The sequence below is a fragment of the Nematolebias whitei genome, chromosome 4 (assembly GCF_014905685.2).
Source record: "Nematolebias whitei isolate Nwh7 chromosome 4, NemWhi1, whole genome shotgun sequence".
Lineage (NCBI taxonomy): Eukaryota > Metazoa > Chordata > Actinopteri > Cyprinodontiformes > Rivulidae > Nematolebias > Nematolebias whitei.
The window spans coordinates 24,846,983-24,864,102 of NC_056501.1; the positions used below are offsets into that span (position 1 = coordinate 24,846,983).

General features: G+C 35.6%; 1 protein-coding gene across 1 annotated transcript; it reads left to right on the forward strand.

Annotated features, from left to right (window-relative positions):
- The first annotated feature begins 7,182 nt into the window (after nt 1-7,182).
- On the forward strand, nt 7,183-9,468 carry zgc:174917 (uncharacterized protein LOC565650 homolog). Its single transcript, XM_037675070.1, has 6 exons — nt 7,183-7,312; nt 7,507-7,762; nt 7,831-7,922; nt 8,963-9,102; nt 9,178-9,282; nt 9,382-9,468. The coding sequence occupies exons 1-6, from the start codon at nt 7,183-7,185 to the stop codon at nt 9,466-9,468; spliced, it is 810 nt and encodes a 269-aa protein (XP_037530998.1).
- Nucleotides 9,469-17,120: the final 7,652 nt, after the last annotated feature.

Below are 17,120 nucleotides of genomic sequence, written 5' to 3' on the forward strand. Positions count from 1 at the left end.
TCTGCAGGTGTATCTGCAGGTGTATCTGCTGGTGTGTGTGCAGGTGTGTGTGCAGGTGTATCTGCAGATGTGTCTGCAGGTGTGTCTCCAAGGCCTCCTCCGTCATCTATAAGCTGAAAGCAGAGGTTGTCTTGACCTTGTCTCTGTCTGATAAGTATTATTAAAAGGCACTTCTTTATACTGTCCATGGACAGACCTTGCGACCGCAGCTTCAAAGTAACATCTGTGTAAGCCTGGGTTTGAACTCTGCCCCTTGTAAGTAAACTAAGTTGAAAAATACCAAAGTTCATGCTCATTATTCCAGGTATAATTCCAACAATGTTCAGTCAGATCATCTGGATGGTTTCTTTTGTTGCTGAGATATTTTGTCCTTCATCCAAAGGCCTTCTTAAGTCTGAGGAGCCACCAAACAAAACTGAATCTCACAAACAGCTCACAGACAAGAGGTGCGTTTAAGAAAAAAAGAGAGCAGAGAAAAGTTGGTCAGTCAGTTCAGGTGGAAGAGGAACATGGTCGTCAAGCCCTGAAGACTTGGATCAGATCTGAAGATTTAAGAGAGAAGATTTTGGCTACAGAAGAGCTGAAGAAACAAGAGCAGAGGATGAAAACTAGAAACAATGAAGAACCGCTCAGCAGCATATGATCGCCCTTCAGGAGGACTTCAGTCTCTGATTGGAATTACCGTATTTTCTGCCGTACATGTCACACCGCCGTATAAGTCACATCAGTCTAAATATGTCTAATAAAGTGGACAAAAACATAAAAACGTAGCTTCGCTGTATAATTCGCATCTATTATGCATCATCGCTGATGCGTCACGTTTGTTACACGCCACCACTTACAACCCGGAAATGTGTTGTGCCAAAAATTGACTGACTGCCAAATGGTGGCCGCAGGAGCATACACAGGAGGGCTTTAACAAGAATGTAACAAGATTAACACTTCAAAACAATTATTTGCTTGCTCATAATTATAGTGAAGGTGTGTCTCAATCTAACTTTTTCTTAATAAATGCACTTTGACTGTCAAATCAGCTGCATTTCAAAAGCCGATACGTGGAAGCAGGAGCGCACAGAGGGGCAACTGGCTGTGCATTTCTTTGAAATTTAACAAGATAACCACATAAAAACAATTATTTGTTTGCTTGAAATTCTAGAAAAGGTGTGTCCTAGTTGAACTTTTCCTTAATATATGCACTTTAACGGTCAAATCAGTTGTATTTCAAAAGCTGATTTGCAGCTGTGGGAGTAGGCAGAGGGACAACTCGCTGTGCTTTTCTTCGACTTTTAACAAGATAACCACCTAAAAACAATTATTTGTTTGCTCGAAATTATAGCAAAAGTTTGTTTCAGCTGTACTTTTCTTTAATAAATGCACTTTTTGGTCAAATCAGCTGCATTTCGTCTGGGCGATGCAGCAAAATGCAGCTGATTTAACGTTTGCTCCAGAAGTTCTGGAGCGAGACAAAGGTGGCCTGTATGGTAAGTCAAGTGTCTCATTAATAGTCACTTTTACCTATTAATGAGACTCTTGGCTTGCCATATTTGTTCAGGGCCCTCTAGTGGCTGCAAATGGTAGTGTTCAATATTTTCCAGGTGAGAATGAATGAAATTGTCAAATTTCAGCCAAAAATGGGGTTATAAATATGGGATAAAACAGAAATGAGTCACTTTGGCGTTATAAGTCGCAGGGTATGCAAATTAGGTAAAATGTTGTGACTTATACGCCAGAAAATATGGTAATTACATTTGATGACTATTGTCAACAAAGGCTGTAAGAATTATTCTCCTTTTTCCTGGAAAACCGATCCAATCATGAGATATATGGTATAACCAGCCCTTTTGGACCATTCACCGCGGTGAACTTGGGTCATGACTACTAGACCCTAGGAGCTGTGAGATGAAATAGAGGTGTGTCCCGCAGATGAAGGTTGTTAGTGCCTGGTCCAATCTCTCTCGAACGCAGCCTAAGAAGCCCTGACTGTAGTATGTTTGGGTAATACTCAGGAGTCTAGGAGGCTCCAATTAGACGAGGCCTGGAAGGGTGCTCAACCCTGAGACAAAAACACTTTCAAAGTGCAGTTCTGCAGAAAGAATAGCAACAATTTAATTGTAGTAGCTAACTCTTTGAGCAATTTCAATTTGCAGTAAGAGTTTAACTTTGACCAGACTGGTTCCAGTGAAGCGGAGACAAATGAAAAATGGACTGCTGCCATCTTTTCCTCACAACTATTCATGTTAAAGATATACATGTCAGTTTAGTTCATTACATACAATTTTAGACTGATTTTCAATTAGGCAGCAAGCTGTAGCACTTCCAGTGTAGCCAGGGACACTTCCAGTAGAAATATGAAAATGTTTTTTATATTTACTTTCAATTACAGAGTAATGCAAAACTGATGTTACTGTAAGTTTTTAATAAATACAGTTTTTGCTTTGGGGGCTTTGGGCTCCATAGGAGCTGCTGGTTCTCACAATGTAGTATGTGTTGTTAACAAAGATAATAAGGTAACAAATACAAATACACGGACACACTCGCACCCCTTGTGTGTGTGTTTCAAGTTCCCCAGGTGATGTAGAACTAATTGGCAACCAGTGGTCACCAGTGGAGTTTATTTAAAGACTACCTCCATATTTCTTCCCATATATTAAATTTGGTTTCTGTGGAAACAAAGCATTTAAAGTCCTGATTCATGCTCAATAACCCAGGTACATGAATTTTACAAAGTTGAGACAGGTCCTCTGGTTTGTTTAAACGTTTCGTCTTTGATCCTAAATACTTTTTAAGTCTAAGGAGCTGCAACAAGCTCAGCAACAAATATCATCAGGCCAGGACTGTGGTCTACACTCACATGAAGGCCAGCGGTCACTCTTTCAGGGATGAAGATGTGCACATCCTTTAAAGAGAGGAACATTGGCTTTAGAGAAGAAAAGGAAGCCATATTTGTGAAAAGAACCTATGTGTTTTTTAACATGGGCTGAGGCCTACATGTTCATGTGCCACCCTCTTACAATGCTGTTGCATCACTCAGCACTCGGCCAATAGGGCACTAACAAACAATTGTTGGGCTGATGGACCTCTTTTTGCAAATATGTCACCAGACAAACTGGTTGATCCACTATGAAAAGGTACTATTTATAAGATTGAGTTTATTGCAGCTCCTCAGACTGAATAAATCTTTTGAATAAAAGATGAAATATTTCAACAAAGAAGAATCCATCCAGAGGACCTGACTCAACCTTGTTAGAAAGCATTTTAATCTAATCCTGCAGGCTGCTCCTTTGTTGTTGTGGTCTTTGAGCCAGGCCTTATCAGTCTGTGAAGGTAAACACAGCAGAGATTCATGATCCAGGCTTGATTCCATAGTGATCTGACTGGATGCAAACATGTCAGACTTGCTTTGAACTTCACAATAAGAGATCTGTGACATTATTACAAGAATTTGCCTTTTTTTTAGGACTTGGACGGACTTGATATAAGACAAATCATAGGTCATGTGCCTGGATGATATGAAATGTTGCCATAAGAAAAAATTAAATATTATCAAAAGATAGACTATTAGATAAAATAGCGTACTTGGACTTGATACATACAGTAGTTCGTTTCAACCAGGGGTGTCAAGCTCACTTACAAAAGGGGTCCAAAATTAAAACATTTTTCAAAGAGTCGGTTTCAGAATCTACATTAACTCAAGTTAGATACTCAACATCTTTTCTTGTCACAAGTTCCTCAGCAAGAGTTTGATTGCTCTCATTTGATGTTTTCTGTTGTGCTTTCGACATCATAATCAAAGATTAATGAAAAAAATAGAGATAGAAGTATTTTAAGTTTCACATATCATCTTGGGGGCCAGATAAGATTTCAACAATGGTCACATTTGGCCTCCGGGCCTTGAGTTTGACACATATGGTTTAAACAAAAGCATCTGCTTTTGTAAAGTAAAAAGTTGTTTACTTTAAATACTGCAATTAGAAGTAGTTCCAAAGTGTGACGCAAAATTATACTTTTAAATAAAAATCCAAGTTTTCTCTAAGTGCTGTTTTATGCTCATTTCAGCAGAAAAAAAAAAGGTTTTCCTCATTTAGTACAAACAGTATCTAGATGGGGTTTTTTTTTGCCCAGTTTAATGTTGGTTTGTGATAAATTTTATAGAAAAATAAAATACTCCACAGAGAAACTCTACTACACTGAAGCAGCCCCCACCCCCACCCCTTATATTGTAAGTGAATATGTCTTTACTCTTTAAAAGTCCACAGTTTCCTCAGTAGAAACATCTTCTGCTGCTCTGTAGCACAAAGTTCATGAGGTGGATCCAGGTCTCTAGACTAGTCACACCCACATACAGTATTTGTTTAATGATGTTTGGTTTGTGGCTCCATTATAACTTGTCCATGTAGCTCCAAATATAACTTCCTGGTTTTGTTGTGTCAAGAAGAGGACAAGTCTGTCTCACGTCTGAATTCTGTTTAATAAAATCAATGATTTAATTACATAAATTATTCTGCTGAACACTTGGGGACAAATTTAACCAGTTCCTTTTACTTATGTAAATGATTGATATCTTTGATCATGATAAGAGACGGGTTAATATAAAACTGTATTAAATACTGAAAGAGAAGAAACTAAAAAGTAATTTCACTCCATCAAAGAGGAGGAAATCATAGACAGAATAGTGTGATTTTTTTTTAAAATTCACAGATATAAATTGAATGTAGAAGAAAAATATACATTTTAATAATCAGTTTCAAAAATATAAGTGTTGTGAGGAATACAGTGACGTTTGGATGAAATAGTTGATTTATCGTTTGAGCGTCAACATTTAAAAAAAAGGTGAACTGCCCCATCAAGTGGTGGATCTGTGCCGTTTGTAACAGATTTTTAAAATACTTTTTTCAATTTCATCTCTTCAGTTGCAGACATCAATGTCACTTTAGACTGGTTTGGTAGTCTTTATTTCTTTCTTTATTGTTTCTTATCATATAAGGCAAAATATTTATTAAATAAGACTATCAGTACTTGCAGGAATCTACACTGCTCCTAGCACTGCATCTGTTGGGACTCAGAGTTTATGTTGAGGATGAGGTGTACAAATATAAAAGACTGGCTGAGTTGTGAGTAGTCCAGGTTCTTCCTCCTGATAGTGATGTATCCTGAATATTCACTTGGTTTCTGGTTCACACCTTAAAAGATTAATTAGCTTGTCTCTATTTTGAAGAGCTTAAGAAATTAATATTACATACTTCTTAAATAATGGGGTAATGTTTCTAATTTGTTTCTTTTTACTTGTTTACTTTTGTATTGGTATTTATTGTCTGGAGGTACTGCAGATGAAAATTAGCTCAAGGTTAAATCTGGTGCAGTGCATCAAACATTTTCTTTTACATTTATGTTATAATTTTACACTGTCCCGATTAGACTAATTGAATTTTATTCCATTTTTTTTAAATCAAGCAATATAAACATGCTCTTAAAAAAAGTTTGTTTCTTAATCATAGATTATTTCTGAAATATAAAGTTTTTAATTTTAGCAAACATGCTATAAACATTTTATTAAAGACACTTCATCAACAAAAGGAGAATCATTGCTTTCTTACTTTCTGATTACTTGTCAAACAGAGAGTTTATATTAGACTTTTCAGGAGTACACACATATTTCTGCAAAACAACCTGAGAGAAGAGTTTTACAAAGCAGATTCCTACTTTCACTTCATCATTACACAATTACATCAGCCACAAGTTATCACATTGGATGACAGGAGGAAACGTAAAGGGAAAATTAGGAAACAGTAATGAATAGCAAGTATCTTACCTGCAGGAAGCAGACGTCAGTACAGTAACCTCACATTGGAAGAACACACATAGTTTTGTCCCTAGAGTCGAGATAAAAGAAAATCAGAAGACCGTAGTGTGTTTCAGACTCAAACTTCATGATTTTCAAAGCAGTTTTTAATATATATATATATAAATATAAAATGGTTGATATGTCTATATTTACATATATCAATCATGAATGCAGTACTCCCTACTACCTTGTGCTTATGCATATTTGTCTTGTTCAAATTTGTGTTCTGCTTCTTTTCATTATTTCATATGCATTTTTTGTATAATTAGCAAACACTTCTGGATGCCTCGAATCCTGCCCCCCGGGAGTAATAAAGTATTTATGTATCTCTGTCTCAAAGATCCGGTCTGTGGACAGCTATCCTGACATTTTTTTTTTTTTTTGCATTTCTTAGGAACAATGCAAATTCGAAAGTAATTATTGTAAAAAAAAAAAAAAAACCAAACAAACAAAAAAACGAGCATCACATCATATTGTTCTGTGTGTGTGGGTGTGTGGGTGTGTGTATTTGTGTGGATGTGTGTTTGTTCTATATCTGTGGTATTAGCAAAACTTCACCATGAACCACAGGACAAATTCTAATGAAACTCTAAAAGTAATCATTGTATGAAATTCTACAACTGATTAACTTTTGGTCTCGGCCCAACTTAGGCTTGCTGCCACCGCCAAATGACATTTGGTAAACCAAATATAGTTATAATTCAGCTATTCATCCAGTTATAGAGTTATGAGCTGACACAATGACACAATGGTGGGAGTTTCCAGCTGATGCTGTTATAAATAATCCGAGTTTAAACTGAACTCAAGACCATTCAGAAGTCAGGTAAGAAGAAAATGCTTCTGTAGTAGCTGTTTAAATAAATTAACAATTTAACAGTTTATTTTAATCCTTCAAGACATTTAAAACAATATTTTTAGGTGGAGGTTTTCCTTGTTTAATCATCTACTATGCTTTTTTTTTTGCTGCAAGAGAAAAGCTGATTTGGCATCCTTGCTGCAGTGCATGGCTATTTTCAGGTTGTTTTTGGGTGACTCCTAACAATTAACTAAATTGGAGCAGGTAATGATCATTAAACTGGTTTTTACAGACCAGTTGAGGTGAAGCAGTTCATGTAATGTAGGTTTTTCTTCAGGACAGTTGGGCAGGACTGCATTTATTTTTACATTTCATTTAGTTACAACTGTCTATAAACTGAGGGAAAACTAGATACTTATCACATTAAAAAAAAACTTTGCTAAATGTGTCCTTTGCTGTATGATTCTTTACCTCAACAGTTTGTCTGTTACAAATCTATAAAGCTCACAGCTCAAGGCATCAGCAGTGAAACGATTGAATAAAGATGACTACATCCACGACTAAACTCCAGAAGATCTACAACAAGCAGGGTTTCCTCTCACCACTGACTGTGCTGAGCGACACGGAGCTGAGGGAGGCCAAGGAGGCATTTTCTAAGCTGGAGGATGAGTTTGGTATGTAGAATACAGAGAAGGTGTAGGATCCTTGTTAAAAATAAAGTTTATTGACATAAAATGCTTTCTAATTTCTGTACAGCTAAGGTGTATTTTAGATTTTCTATTTTTTTTTTTTTCATTTTGATGCATTTTTCCCCACATAAATAACTTAAAAACATGAAGGTATGTTTTGTTTCTGAATGCCTTCACAGGTAAAGAGTACACTCAGTACAGCCTCCACAATGTTCATCTTCAGTATCCCTGGGTCATGGGCCTGACCAAACACCCCCAAATCCTGCAAGTGATCCAAGCTATCCTGGGCCCAGACATCATCCTGCTGGACTCCCGTTTCATCTGTAAATACCCAGCGCTAAAACCAAGCAACATTCAGGAGGTGAATAAAGGAGAGCAAACCAAGCCTGAGGGAAATGATGGATTTCCATACGTGGCCTGGCACCAAGATTTGAGGTAAATGCAACTTTAAAAGTCAATCATTGTCAATTTGTTTAGCTGAACTGTGGCTGTCTGGTCTGTAGGTACTGGGGAATCACTGGTGGTCCAGTTCTCTCCGTGTGGCTCGCGCTTGATGATTCCCAAAAGGAAAACGGTGTCCTTCAGGTCATCCCAGGTGCTTCAATTAAACCTGTAATTTTTGTGCATGTTTATTGTTTGAATGCTGATTCATCATTCACACAGTTCCCAATTTTTATTTTATCTGTACAATTTTTGCAATCGAACTACTTCCAGATATAAACTATTTTAACCTTTCATACATCACAACATTCAGCTTATTCAGGAAATGGATTAAACAATTTGGATTATGTTAGTTTTATACTTTTAATATATATATGCTTGCAAATGTGTTTTCCTATAAAAATGCATTGGAATTTTTCCATTCCTTCTGAAAACATTGTGCTTTTTGAAATCTGCTTCTGTAAACTTGTTTTAGCAGTTATCCAAACTTGTGCTACTTTTAGCTCATTTTTTCTGCATGAACTATCTTTTCGTTTGTATTTTGCTACTTTTACTGTATGTAGTTTAGTTTAGTTTAGTTTGCACAATTAAAATGCAGATCAAAGATGTAATAATACTAATAATAATAACAAAGCAGGAAGAGGCAGAAGTCCAATGGAATTATATAAAGCCTCCACCCAAATAGTATAGAAAAATAATGCAATCCAAGAAAACAATCAATTGATCAGAACTTTAGGAATACAGTCAGAGAATTAAAAAAAGAACACATCTACAAAGTATTAATGGAAATTTGAATAAAATATATAACAAATAAAAAGTGACAATCACAATCCTTAAGTTAAGTAAAGTTTTAAATACAGTTTAAACTCTTTTACAGAAGGCCTGCCTGTTATCAAGGGAGAAAAATCATTCCAAACTTTTGCTCCAATGTAACAGAGAGAACAGTGCTCTCTATTGGTCTGGTAGACTTTAATCACTTTTAAACTTTAGCTAGCTGTTTGCTATATTACCTTTTAGCTATTCTTTGGCTAATTTGAGCTTTTAGCAACCGTTTTACTTCTTTTGGCTTTTGTTCATCCTGCTTTAATGTCAAAAACTGAGTTTTAGCTTTTTCAGAAACACTATTTTTCTAGTTCATTAGGTCAAAGTCCTGCTCAAACTGTCCCTGCTGGATTTGTCACATGTGTCCTGCAGGTAGTCACTGCTCTGGCATGCTGCCCCATCGCCAAGCCGCCCGCCCTGGAAACATGCTGTCAGTCAACCAGGAGATCCCAGAGGAGCTGGTCCAGGTGGATGAAGCTGTGTTCTGTCCTCTGACAGCTGGACAGATGTCTGTAGGTGTTTTCTTTTTAATTCTAATGAGATCCCTAAACAATCTCAACTCAGTTGAGATGAAATTGTTTTGACAGATTCATGATGGACTTCTTGTCCATGCAAGCGACCCCAACACATCCCAGAGGAGGCGCTGTGGCTTCGTGATCCGTTACGTTCCTACCTGTGCATTCCCCATCCAGGTGGGATTAAAATATATTTTCTGAGCTGTTGGTTGATTCAGAGTGTTTGAGTTTTATTACACATTTTCATGGTTTGTTCATTCTGTCTTTCCTGCTTAGGATCCCGATCGACCCAGAAAGTTTCATGCAACCATGTTGGTTTGTGGGGAAGACCAGTTTAATCATTTCTCAAACGAAACCCCATGAATGATCACTGGAGGCTCAGCGACATTTCCTGCTACGCTTTACATCAGTGTTTAACCAGAATAAATTGTCTTTTGCTTCCCAACCACCAGTCAAATGTATTTAAACTGTCTAGTTCTGCGATAGTTTGGACAATATATTCACTCGTCCTTTAAATGTCAACACGTAAAACTTGCGGTGTTTTAAATTTGGAAAATGGATGTTTTTACAAAGATAAGTGCACTTCTTTATAACAATTTAAATATGTTTGTTAAAGTCATAACTTATGGGATTTTACATGAATTAAAAGTTTTATTAATGCAAGCCTGAAGCATGTTTAGGTGTCCAAAGAATCTTATAAATGCAATCATTACATATTCAACTGTGCAAACAAACTTATGTTCTTGTGGACTGCTACAAAAAAATGTAGTTAGTGAATCTACATGACCTAAAGAAATAGCTCAAATGTCATAAAAATATGGTTCTGTGGAAAGAATAAGAAGAAATAAGAGTCCTACCTGCTGTAGATATTTCTCTGCACACCCTCAAGTTTAAAGAAATGATTATTTCTGGAATGACAAGCTAACAACCAGTGCAGGTCAAGACAGAAATGGATTGTTACTGTACTAAAACTTCAAATACTTCATAACAATTCATGCAAAAATTATATATATATATATATATATAAAAACATACAGTAACATCAGTTTTGCATTACTCTGTTATTTTGGCAAAACCTTTTTGATATTTCTGCTAACATACATCTGGCTGAATTGGAAGTGCTACAGCTAGCTGCCTAATCACAAATCTCTTTAATATTGTTTGTAATTAACTCAGTTGACGAGTATATATTTAACATAAACTGATGTGAGGAAAAGATAGCAGCAATCCATGTTTTATTTGTCTCTGCTTCACCGAGACCAATCTGGTCAAAGTTAAACTCTTACTGCGATTTGAAATTGCTGACAGAGTTAGTTCAATTGTTTTTAACCTTTCTGAAGAACTGCACTTAGAAAGTATGTAGTGTTGATGGCAGCACGGCGGTGCACGGTGGTATAAAAGCCTTGTTATTGAATTTTTTTTTTTTAGAACACACACACACACATAAGAAAAAAAAACGTAAAACAAAATCCCCTCCCACACCGTCTCAGCCACATAGGCATGAACATTTTAAACAGGCATTGACATATATATTTTTAACATAAGGCACGAATGGCTGCCAAGTGTCCCAAACTCTCTTCACAGAATCTTTCAAAGTTTATCTGATCTTTTCCAGATGAACATGATAAATGACCAGTGTTCATATGCTGGGGGATGTGGATCCTTCCATCTGCATTAAATAAGTCTCCTGGCTAGAAGAGAGACAAAAACAATCATTTTCTTATCACATTTTCTGAAGGAGGCATCCACAGGGGCCACCTCAAACGATGAAATGATGATGTTGACAGGTACACAGCTTTTTCACATATCCCAGAGAAGGTATCAGACATAGACAAGTCAAGAATATGTAGCTGGAGTTTGTTTACAATGATTACATGCAGGATCCAGGTCAGTTTTAATCTTGGGACAGCTCTTTGGTCCAGCCGGTGCACCACCTTGAATTGAATGACAGCGTGTCTCCGACAGACTGAGGATGAGTAAATGTGCTGACTGATCTTTTGCCAGACTGAGTCTGATATGGATTCCTTCCAGTTCATTTCCCACTTCATTTTAATGGAGCCCCGATTGGTCTCATGGTATGAACTGAGCAGTGTATAGATCTTGCTGAGGGCCCTGTTAGTATCAGACCTGCACTCCAAAATCTTCACCACAAAATGTTTAGAGGGGTACAAAGGGAAACAATCAGAGTCAGACTTCACAAAATGTCTCAATTGCAGATATCTGAAAAACTGTGACGTTGTGGATATTAAACTTCTGCAGCAGCTGCTCAAAAAAAGAGGCAAACTTATCATGGTACTGTTTTATTCTACATTATTAACAGGTCTGAACAGCCTCTGTGTCGATGTAAGACAAGGCCTGAAGTGTTGTGAAAAACTGGGACATGTCTTGATGAATGCTCTGTGTCAGAATCAATACGAGGGCAGTCAAAACTTAAAGCTTAAACTTAACACTCAAAACTTAAGTTTACACAGAAGGTCTCCTGCTCATGCTGGAGTCAATGCAGCACTGATACATTTCAGTACATGTGAAAAAATAAAATAAATAAAACTTTACAACATTGCTTAAATAAATAATGTTGTCCAAGTTATGACCAAACAAACGTCATATGTTCAGTATAAGTTGGACAACATACATCTTTTATTTGTTCCTTGCATCACCGAACAGAAAAGAAAAACTGCAAAGTTTGTATTTCCAAAAATGTTTTTATTGAAGAGCTCAAAAGTAAAAAAAAAAAAAAAAGCAGTGTAAAATATTTCGAAGAAAAAATTGATATTTAACTTGAAGTTTGTGAGAAAGTTACACATTTCTAGAGGAAATAAATACATTTACACAAAAAGATTCCTATTAGGCCAGTTTGAGTGTCTCTTTAACCAGGACACCAAATCCATGGCCATGATTACTGACCCGCCCCACCCCCCCCCCCCCCCACACACACACACACATTCTGTTTGTGTGTGTCTATATCACCTGACCAGGAAGAAGCAAAGAACAAAAAAAAAACCATGACTAATTTGAGAAAACTACAAGTTTAACAAGATGTCACTCACGTATGTGTCCAGCCTGATTTACTGGAAGAAAGTTGACAAATGATGTTTCTAAAAAGTGTGTTTGAGCATCGTGAACTTTTGTACATGTGGGTGTTTCAGTTTTTCAACATGTGTCTTTGTTGTTTCCTCACACGTTTCCAGGGTGTTCATCATCAAGTCATTTACTCTGCAAAACATTAAGCATGTGCTTCATTTTTTTAATTTTAGTCTTTAATTAAACTGAAGAGTTTTTAAATGTAAAATATGATTTCACTGAACAGTTAGTTTTCATTCAACCTTTATCTAGACAGGTTAATCCCATTGAGCCTCGGGGACTCGTTTGCAAGAGAGACCTGATTTCTTAACGAGTGATGACAACGACAACAATAGACAATTGTAGGTTCAGTTAATGTGTGGATTTATCAGCTAAAAGAGTATGAATTAAAGTGATTAAGACCAACAATTAATTTATTAGGTTTTTTTTGGTTTGTTTTTTTGTTTTTACAAAAGATAAATGAAGATATAGGCAACTCTTTATTTGGTTGTTTGTTTGTTTGGAGGGTGTCTAATGAAATATGCCAAATTTTGATGATTCTATTTTCACCTTTCCTTTGTTAATGAGTAAAATGCTTCTATTTTTCACTGCAAGAACTTTAAAGGAAAATCATAAATGGTAAAAAAAAAAAAAAAAAAAAAATTTGTAGCCATGAAGTTTTTTTTTTTAATTTCTAACAGCAAACATACAGTGGTGCTTGAAAGTTTGTGAATCCAATGGAATTGTCTATATTTCTACATAAATATGACCTAACCATCATCAGATTTTCACAAAAGTCCTAAAAGTAGATAAAGAGAACCCAGTTAAACAAATGAGACAAAAACATTATACTTGGTCATTTATTTATTGAGGAAAATGATCCAATATTACGTATTTGTGAGTGGTAAAAGTATGTGAACCTTTACTTTCAGTATCTGCTGTGTCTTATCTGTCCACAAAACATTCTTCCAACAGCCAACACAGTTCATGCTCAATAATCCAGGTAAACAATCCAACAATTTTCAGTCTGGTCATCTGGACAGTTTCTTTCTTTTTTTTTTTTTGTGCTGAAACGTTTCACCTTCCATCTAGAATTAGCTCCAGTTGAAGAAGCCTTCTACTGTAGATGGAAGGTGAAACGTTTCAGCACAAAAAAAGAAACTGTCCAGAGGACCTGACTGAAAATTGTTGGATTCTTCCAACAGCCTTCTGGCTTGTCCACGTGATCTTTAATAAACTGCAGACGAGTATCTTTGGAGAGCAGTAACTTTCTCCTGCAACCCTGCCATTGTTGTTCAAACTGTTAACATTTATTTATCGTGATAGTAGTTTCTTTTTTTCTTTTGATAAATGTAAATGCTTATTGTCAATTACCCTGTGACGTGTGCTGATGACCACTTGACCAGGTCACCCTTGTGAAAGAGATCTCGATCTCAACGGGCTCTACCTGGTAAAATAAAGGTGATTGATTGATTGATTGTTCAGTGTTCTCCTGATGGTGAACTCATGAACATGAACATTAGTCAATGTGAGAGAGACCTTCAGTTGTTAGAAGTTACCCTGGGGTCCTCTGTGACTTCGTCAAGTAGTGATCTTTGTTGGTCCACCACTCCTGGGGAGGGTAACAATTTCCTCCATTTGTACACAACCTGTCTGACTGTGGATTAGTGGAGTCCAAACTCTTCAAAAACATTGTTTTTAACCTTTTCCAGCTTGATGAGCATCAACAACTCTTTTTCAGAGTTCCTCAGAAATCTCCTTTGTTCCTACCATGATACACTTCCACAAACATGTCGTGAAGATCAGACTTTAATAGATCCTGTTCTTTAAATCAAACATGGTGCCCACTCACACCTGATCATCATCCCATTTATTGAAAATACCTGACTCTTAATTTCACCTTAAAACTAACTTCTAATCTTTGAGGTTCACATAATTTTGCCACTCACAGATATGTAAGATTGGATCATTTTCCTCAATAAATAAATAAATAAATAAATAAATAAATAAGCATGTTTTTTTTGTCTAATGTGTTTAACTGGGTTCTCTTTGTAAACTTTGAGGACTTGTGTGAAAGGCTAATGATGGTTTAGGTCATATTTATGCATAAATATAGAACATTCTAAAGGCTTCACAAACTTTCAAGCACCTCTGTATAACATCACACTAAAAATACACATTTATTAATTATCATGGCATACTTGTTTAAATAAGAAAAAGAAAATAAACACTGAAATTACTTGTCTATGACACAGAAACATGCTTTAGAGAATTAACTACCAGCAAGAACAAAAGTTCACTTAACAGGATCATTGATGTGTCTGAGACAAACCAGAATGACACAGCTCACATGTTGAGATTTATTTATTTACACAGGTTCATTACAGATTCACATCAAAAGAGCATCATTTTCACTTTAACCTCTTCAGATTCTCTAAACAAAGTTTTTGTCTATTTGACTTTCAACACTGATGGACTCTGGATGTTATTTGAATATTTTTTAAAATACACAGTTTTTGAATTGATATATAGCAACGTTTAGGAAATAAATAAAATGAAAACAAAACTCACTTCATGAAAACAAACTGTGTCTAATATAAAGTGTATTACTTTGACATGTTTAGCAGCAAACCCACAATCAGTATAATAAATTTATTTCACATTTCTTAGTAACAAAAACAAGGTCAAAGAAATCAAAATTAAGTGTGACAACATTTCGATTTGTCTCGTTCTTCCAGTTCCTGAATCCTCCTGCTGGAACAAATTGTCTGAATGTTTTGATTGTTTTCTATTTGTTCAATATTTGTTGTTTCCTGTTACAAAATATATTATTCTAATGGATCATTAACCTCCACGAGATCATGTCAATTAAACTGAACATTCCCATTTAGTTTTCCTTTTCTGTGGAAACACTTTTCTTTTTGTGAGCCAACATCTAACAATAGGACTTCTTTCTTTACTGAGAACACTGATGAGTCACTGTCAACAGAGAAAGTGACATCTGTTCATTCGTACAATGAAGAAAATGTAAATGTGTCACGTGGTTACACTGTTTGTGTGTGTGTGTGTGTGTGTGGGGGGGGGGGGGGGGATAATTATGAGCTAATAGGAACACTTTCTGTTTGTTTGTGTCTAAAAATAAGTGTTTAAATATAAATAGAAACTTGTATTTTTACTTGTCGTCTTGAATTGCTTAATCCTCCTAATTAAATGATGTTGTTCTGAATGAATGAGTTACTGTGACTGAATGAACTTTCATTCAATATATATATAGAATCTTTTATTTGTTGTTAGTTTTGTATTTTATTTTAGATAATTGTTTCTGTCTCACTTGCCATCACCTCAACAAAGATCAATTTATTATAGACCTGTCAGAAAATGAACAATTTTTTAAAATAATAATAATAATTGTACTTTTCACTTCATCACTTGCAGCCTGGTGTGACAGCAACTTTATTTTTTGTTTTACACAGAAAAGTTTTTTATTTTATTTTATAAAATATGTAATTTTTCATTTATAGTTCTGTGAGTCGAGAAAATGTATATTTTTTTTATTTTAGTTTTATAACTTCGGAAAAGCTAAATATATAAAGGGGGGAAATGCATTTTAATTAAGTTTCTACAGTAATCCTTACAAACTGGATGATAGTCAGACTTCATATTTGGTGTTTTTTTTTCAATTTTGTGTAGATGTTTCTATTGTTTGTAATAAAGTAAAAGCTTAAAGTTGAACATGTTTTAGATGTTTTCTTTTTAATCTTTTTAAGTGTACAGAAACTAAGGCAAACATCTTCAGTATGAGACATCAAGTACTTCATGAACAAAGACGTTGTAAAGCTCATTCCTCTAGGCCAATTTTTCAGCCTGCATGAAGGATAGTTTCAGCAAAGTTAAAGGTTTGTATCCTTGATTGTTTTGAAAGGTCTTTCATCATCTGTGTTGCGTAGGTTTAAAACACAGATGACGTGAATTGTAAGGAAAAGCCCAACAGCAAAGATTTACAATAGATAAAATCTCTCTCACTCCTCTTTTGTAAATGCTTAAACCTGTTCAGTGTTGCAAAAGTTTTTTCCAGCAGTCAGTGATCAAACGTCACGTCACTTCCTGGACTGATGGAGACAGTTCATTAAAGTCAGCGCAGAGACTCACAACCCTACATGAACACATTCACACCTAAAGTTGATGTGCATGTTGTTATACTGTGGTAGACAACCGGAGCGTCTGGTAAAAACTCATTAAAGCAGTAAATTATCTACAAAAAACAACTGGAAAAAAATGATTGTTAACTCTCAGAAATTGATTAAAAGATTAACAACTGATTAATTCACAGAGTCAACCTCCTTCAAGATGGCCGTCACAGCTAAGTGATCTTAGCTAACATAAAAATGGCTAAGAGTCTATCAATTTTACAAATATTGATTCAAAATTTGGTGAGTCAGTAGCTGAGAGTCATTCCCTCAGCCCTAACCAACAGTGCCAAAATTGTTTTAAAACATTGTCATTAAATATTAAATTTCAATCTGGTTGTTAGCAAAATATCCAATAAACCACTGGACAGATTTTAATGAATGTCCCAGAAAGTAATTACTGGATGTACAACTGATTCACTTCTGAAGTCAACACAGTTCAAAATGGCTGCTACAACTAATCAACAAAAAATGGTTTTAAGGCTGTTACTTGTACAGATGTTGAGCTACACTTTGATGTGGTAGTAGCTGTGAGTGATTCCAAACACATTATCTGAGCACTAACAGGATTAAACACTTGATCTTCTCATGATTTGTGACAAAATTGTCAAAATTTGACCAAAAAAAGTGAAAACTCTATTTTTTTCATTCATAAACAAAATCACGATGAAATAATAAAGGACCACCTGTTTACAAACAGATAATGTTCAAAATTCAACTTTTGATCATCTTCAACAGCTGTTTTTCTTTGTTCAAACTGGTCAGAAG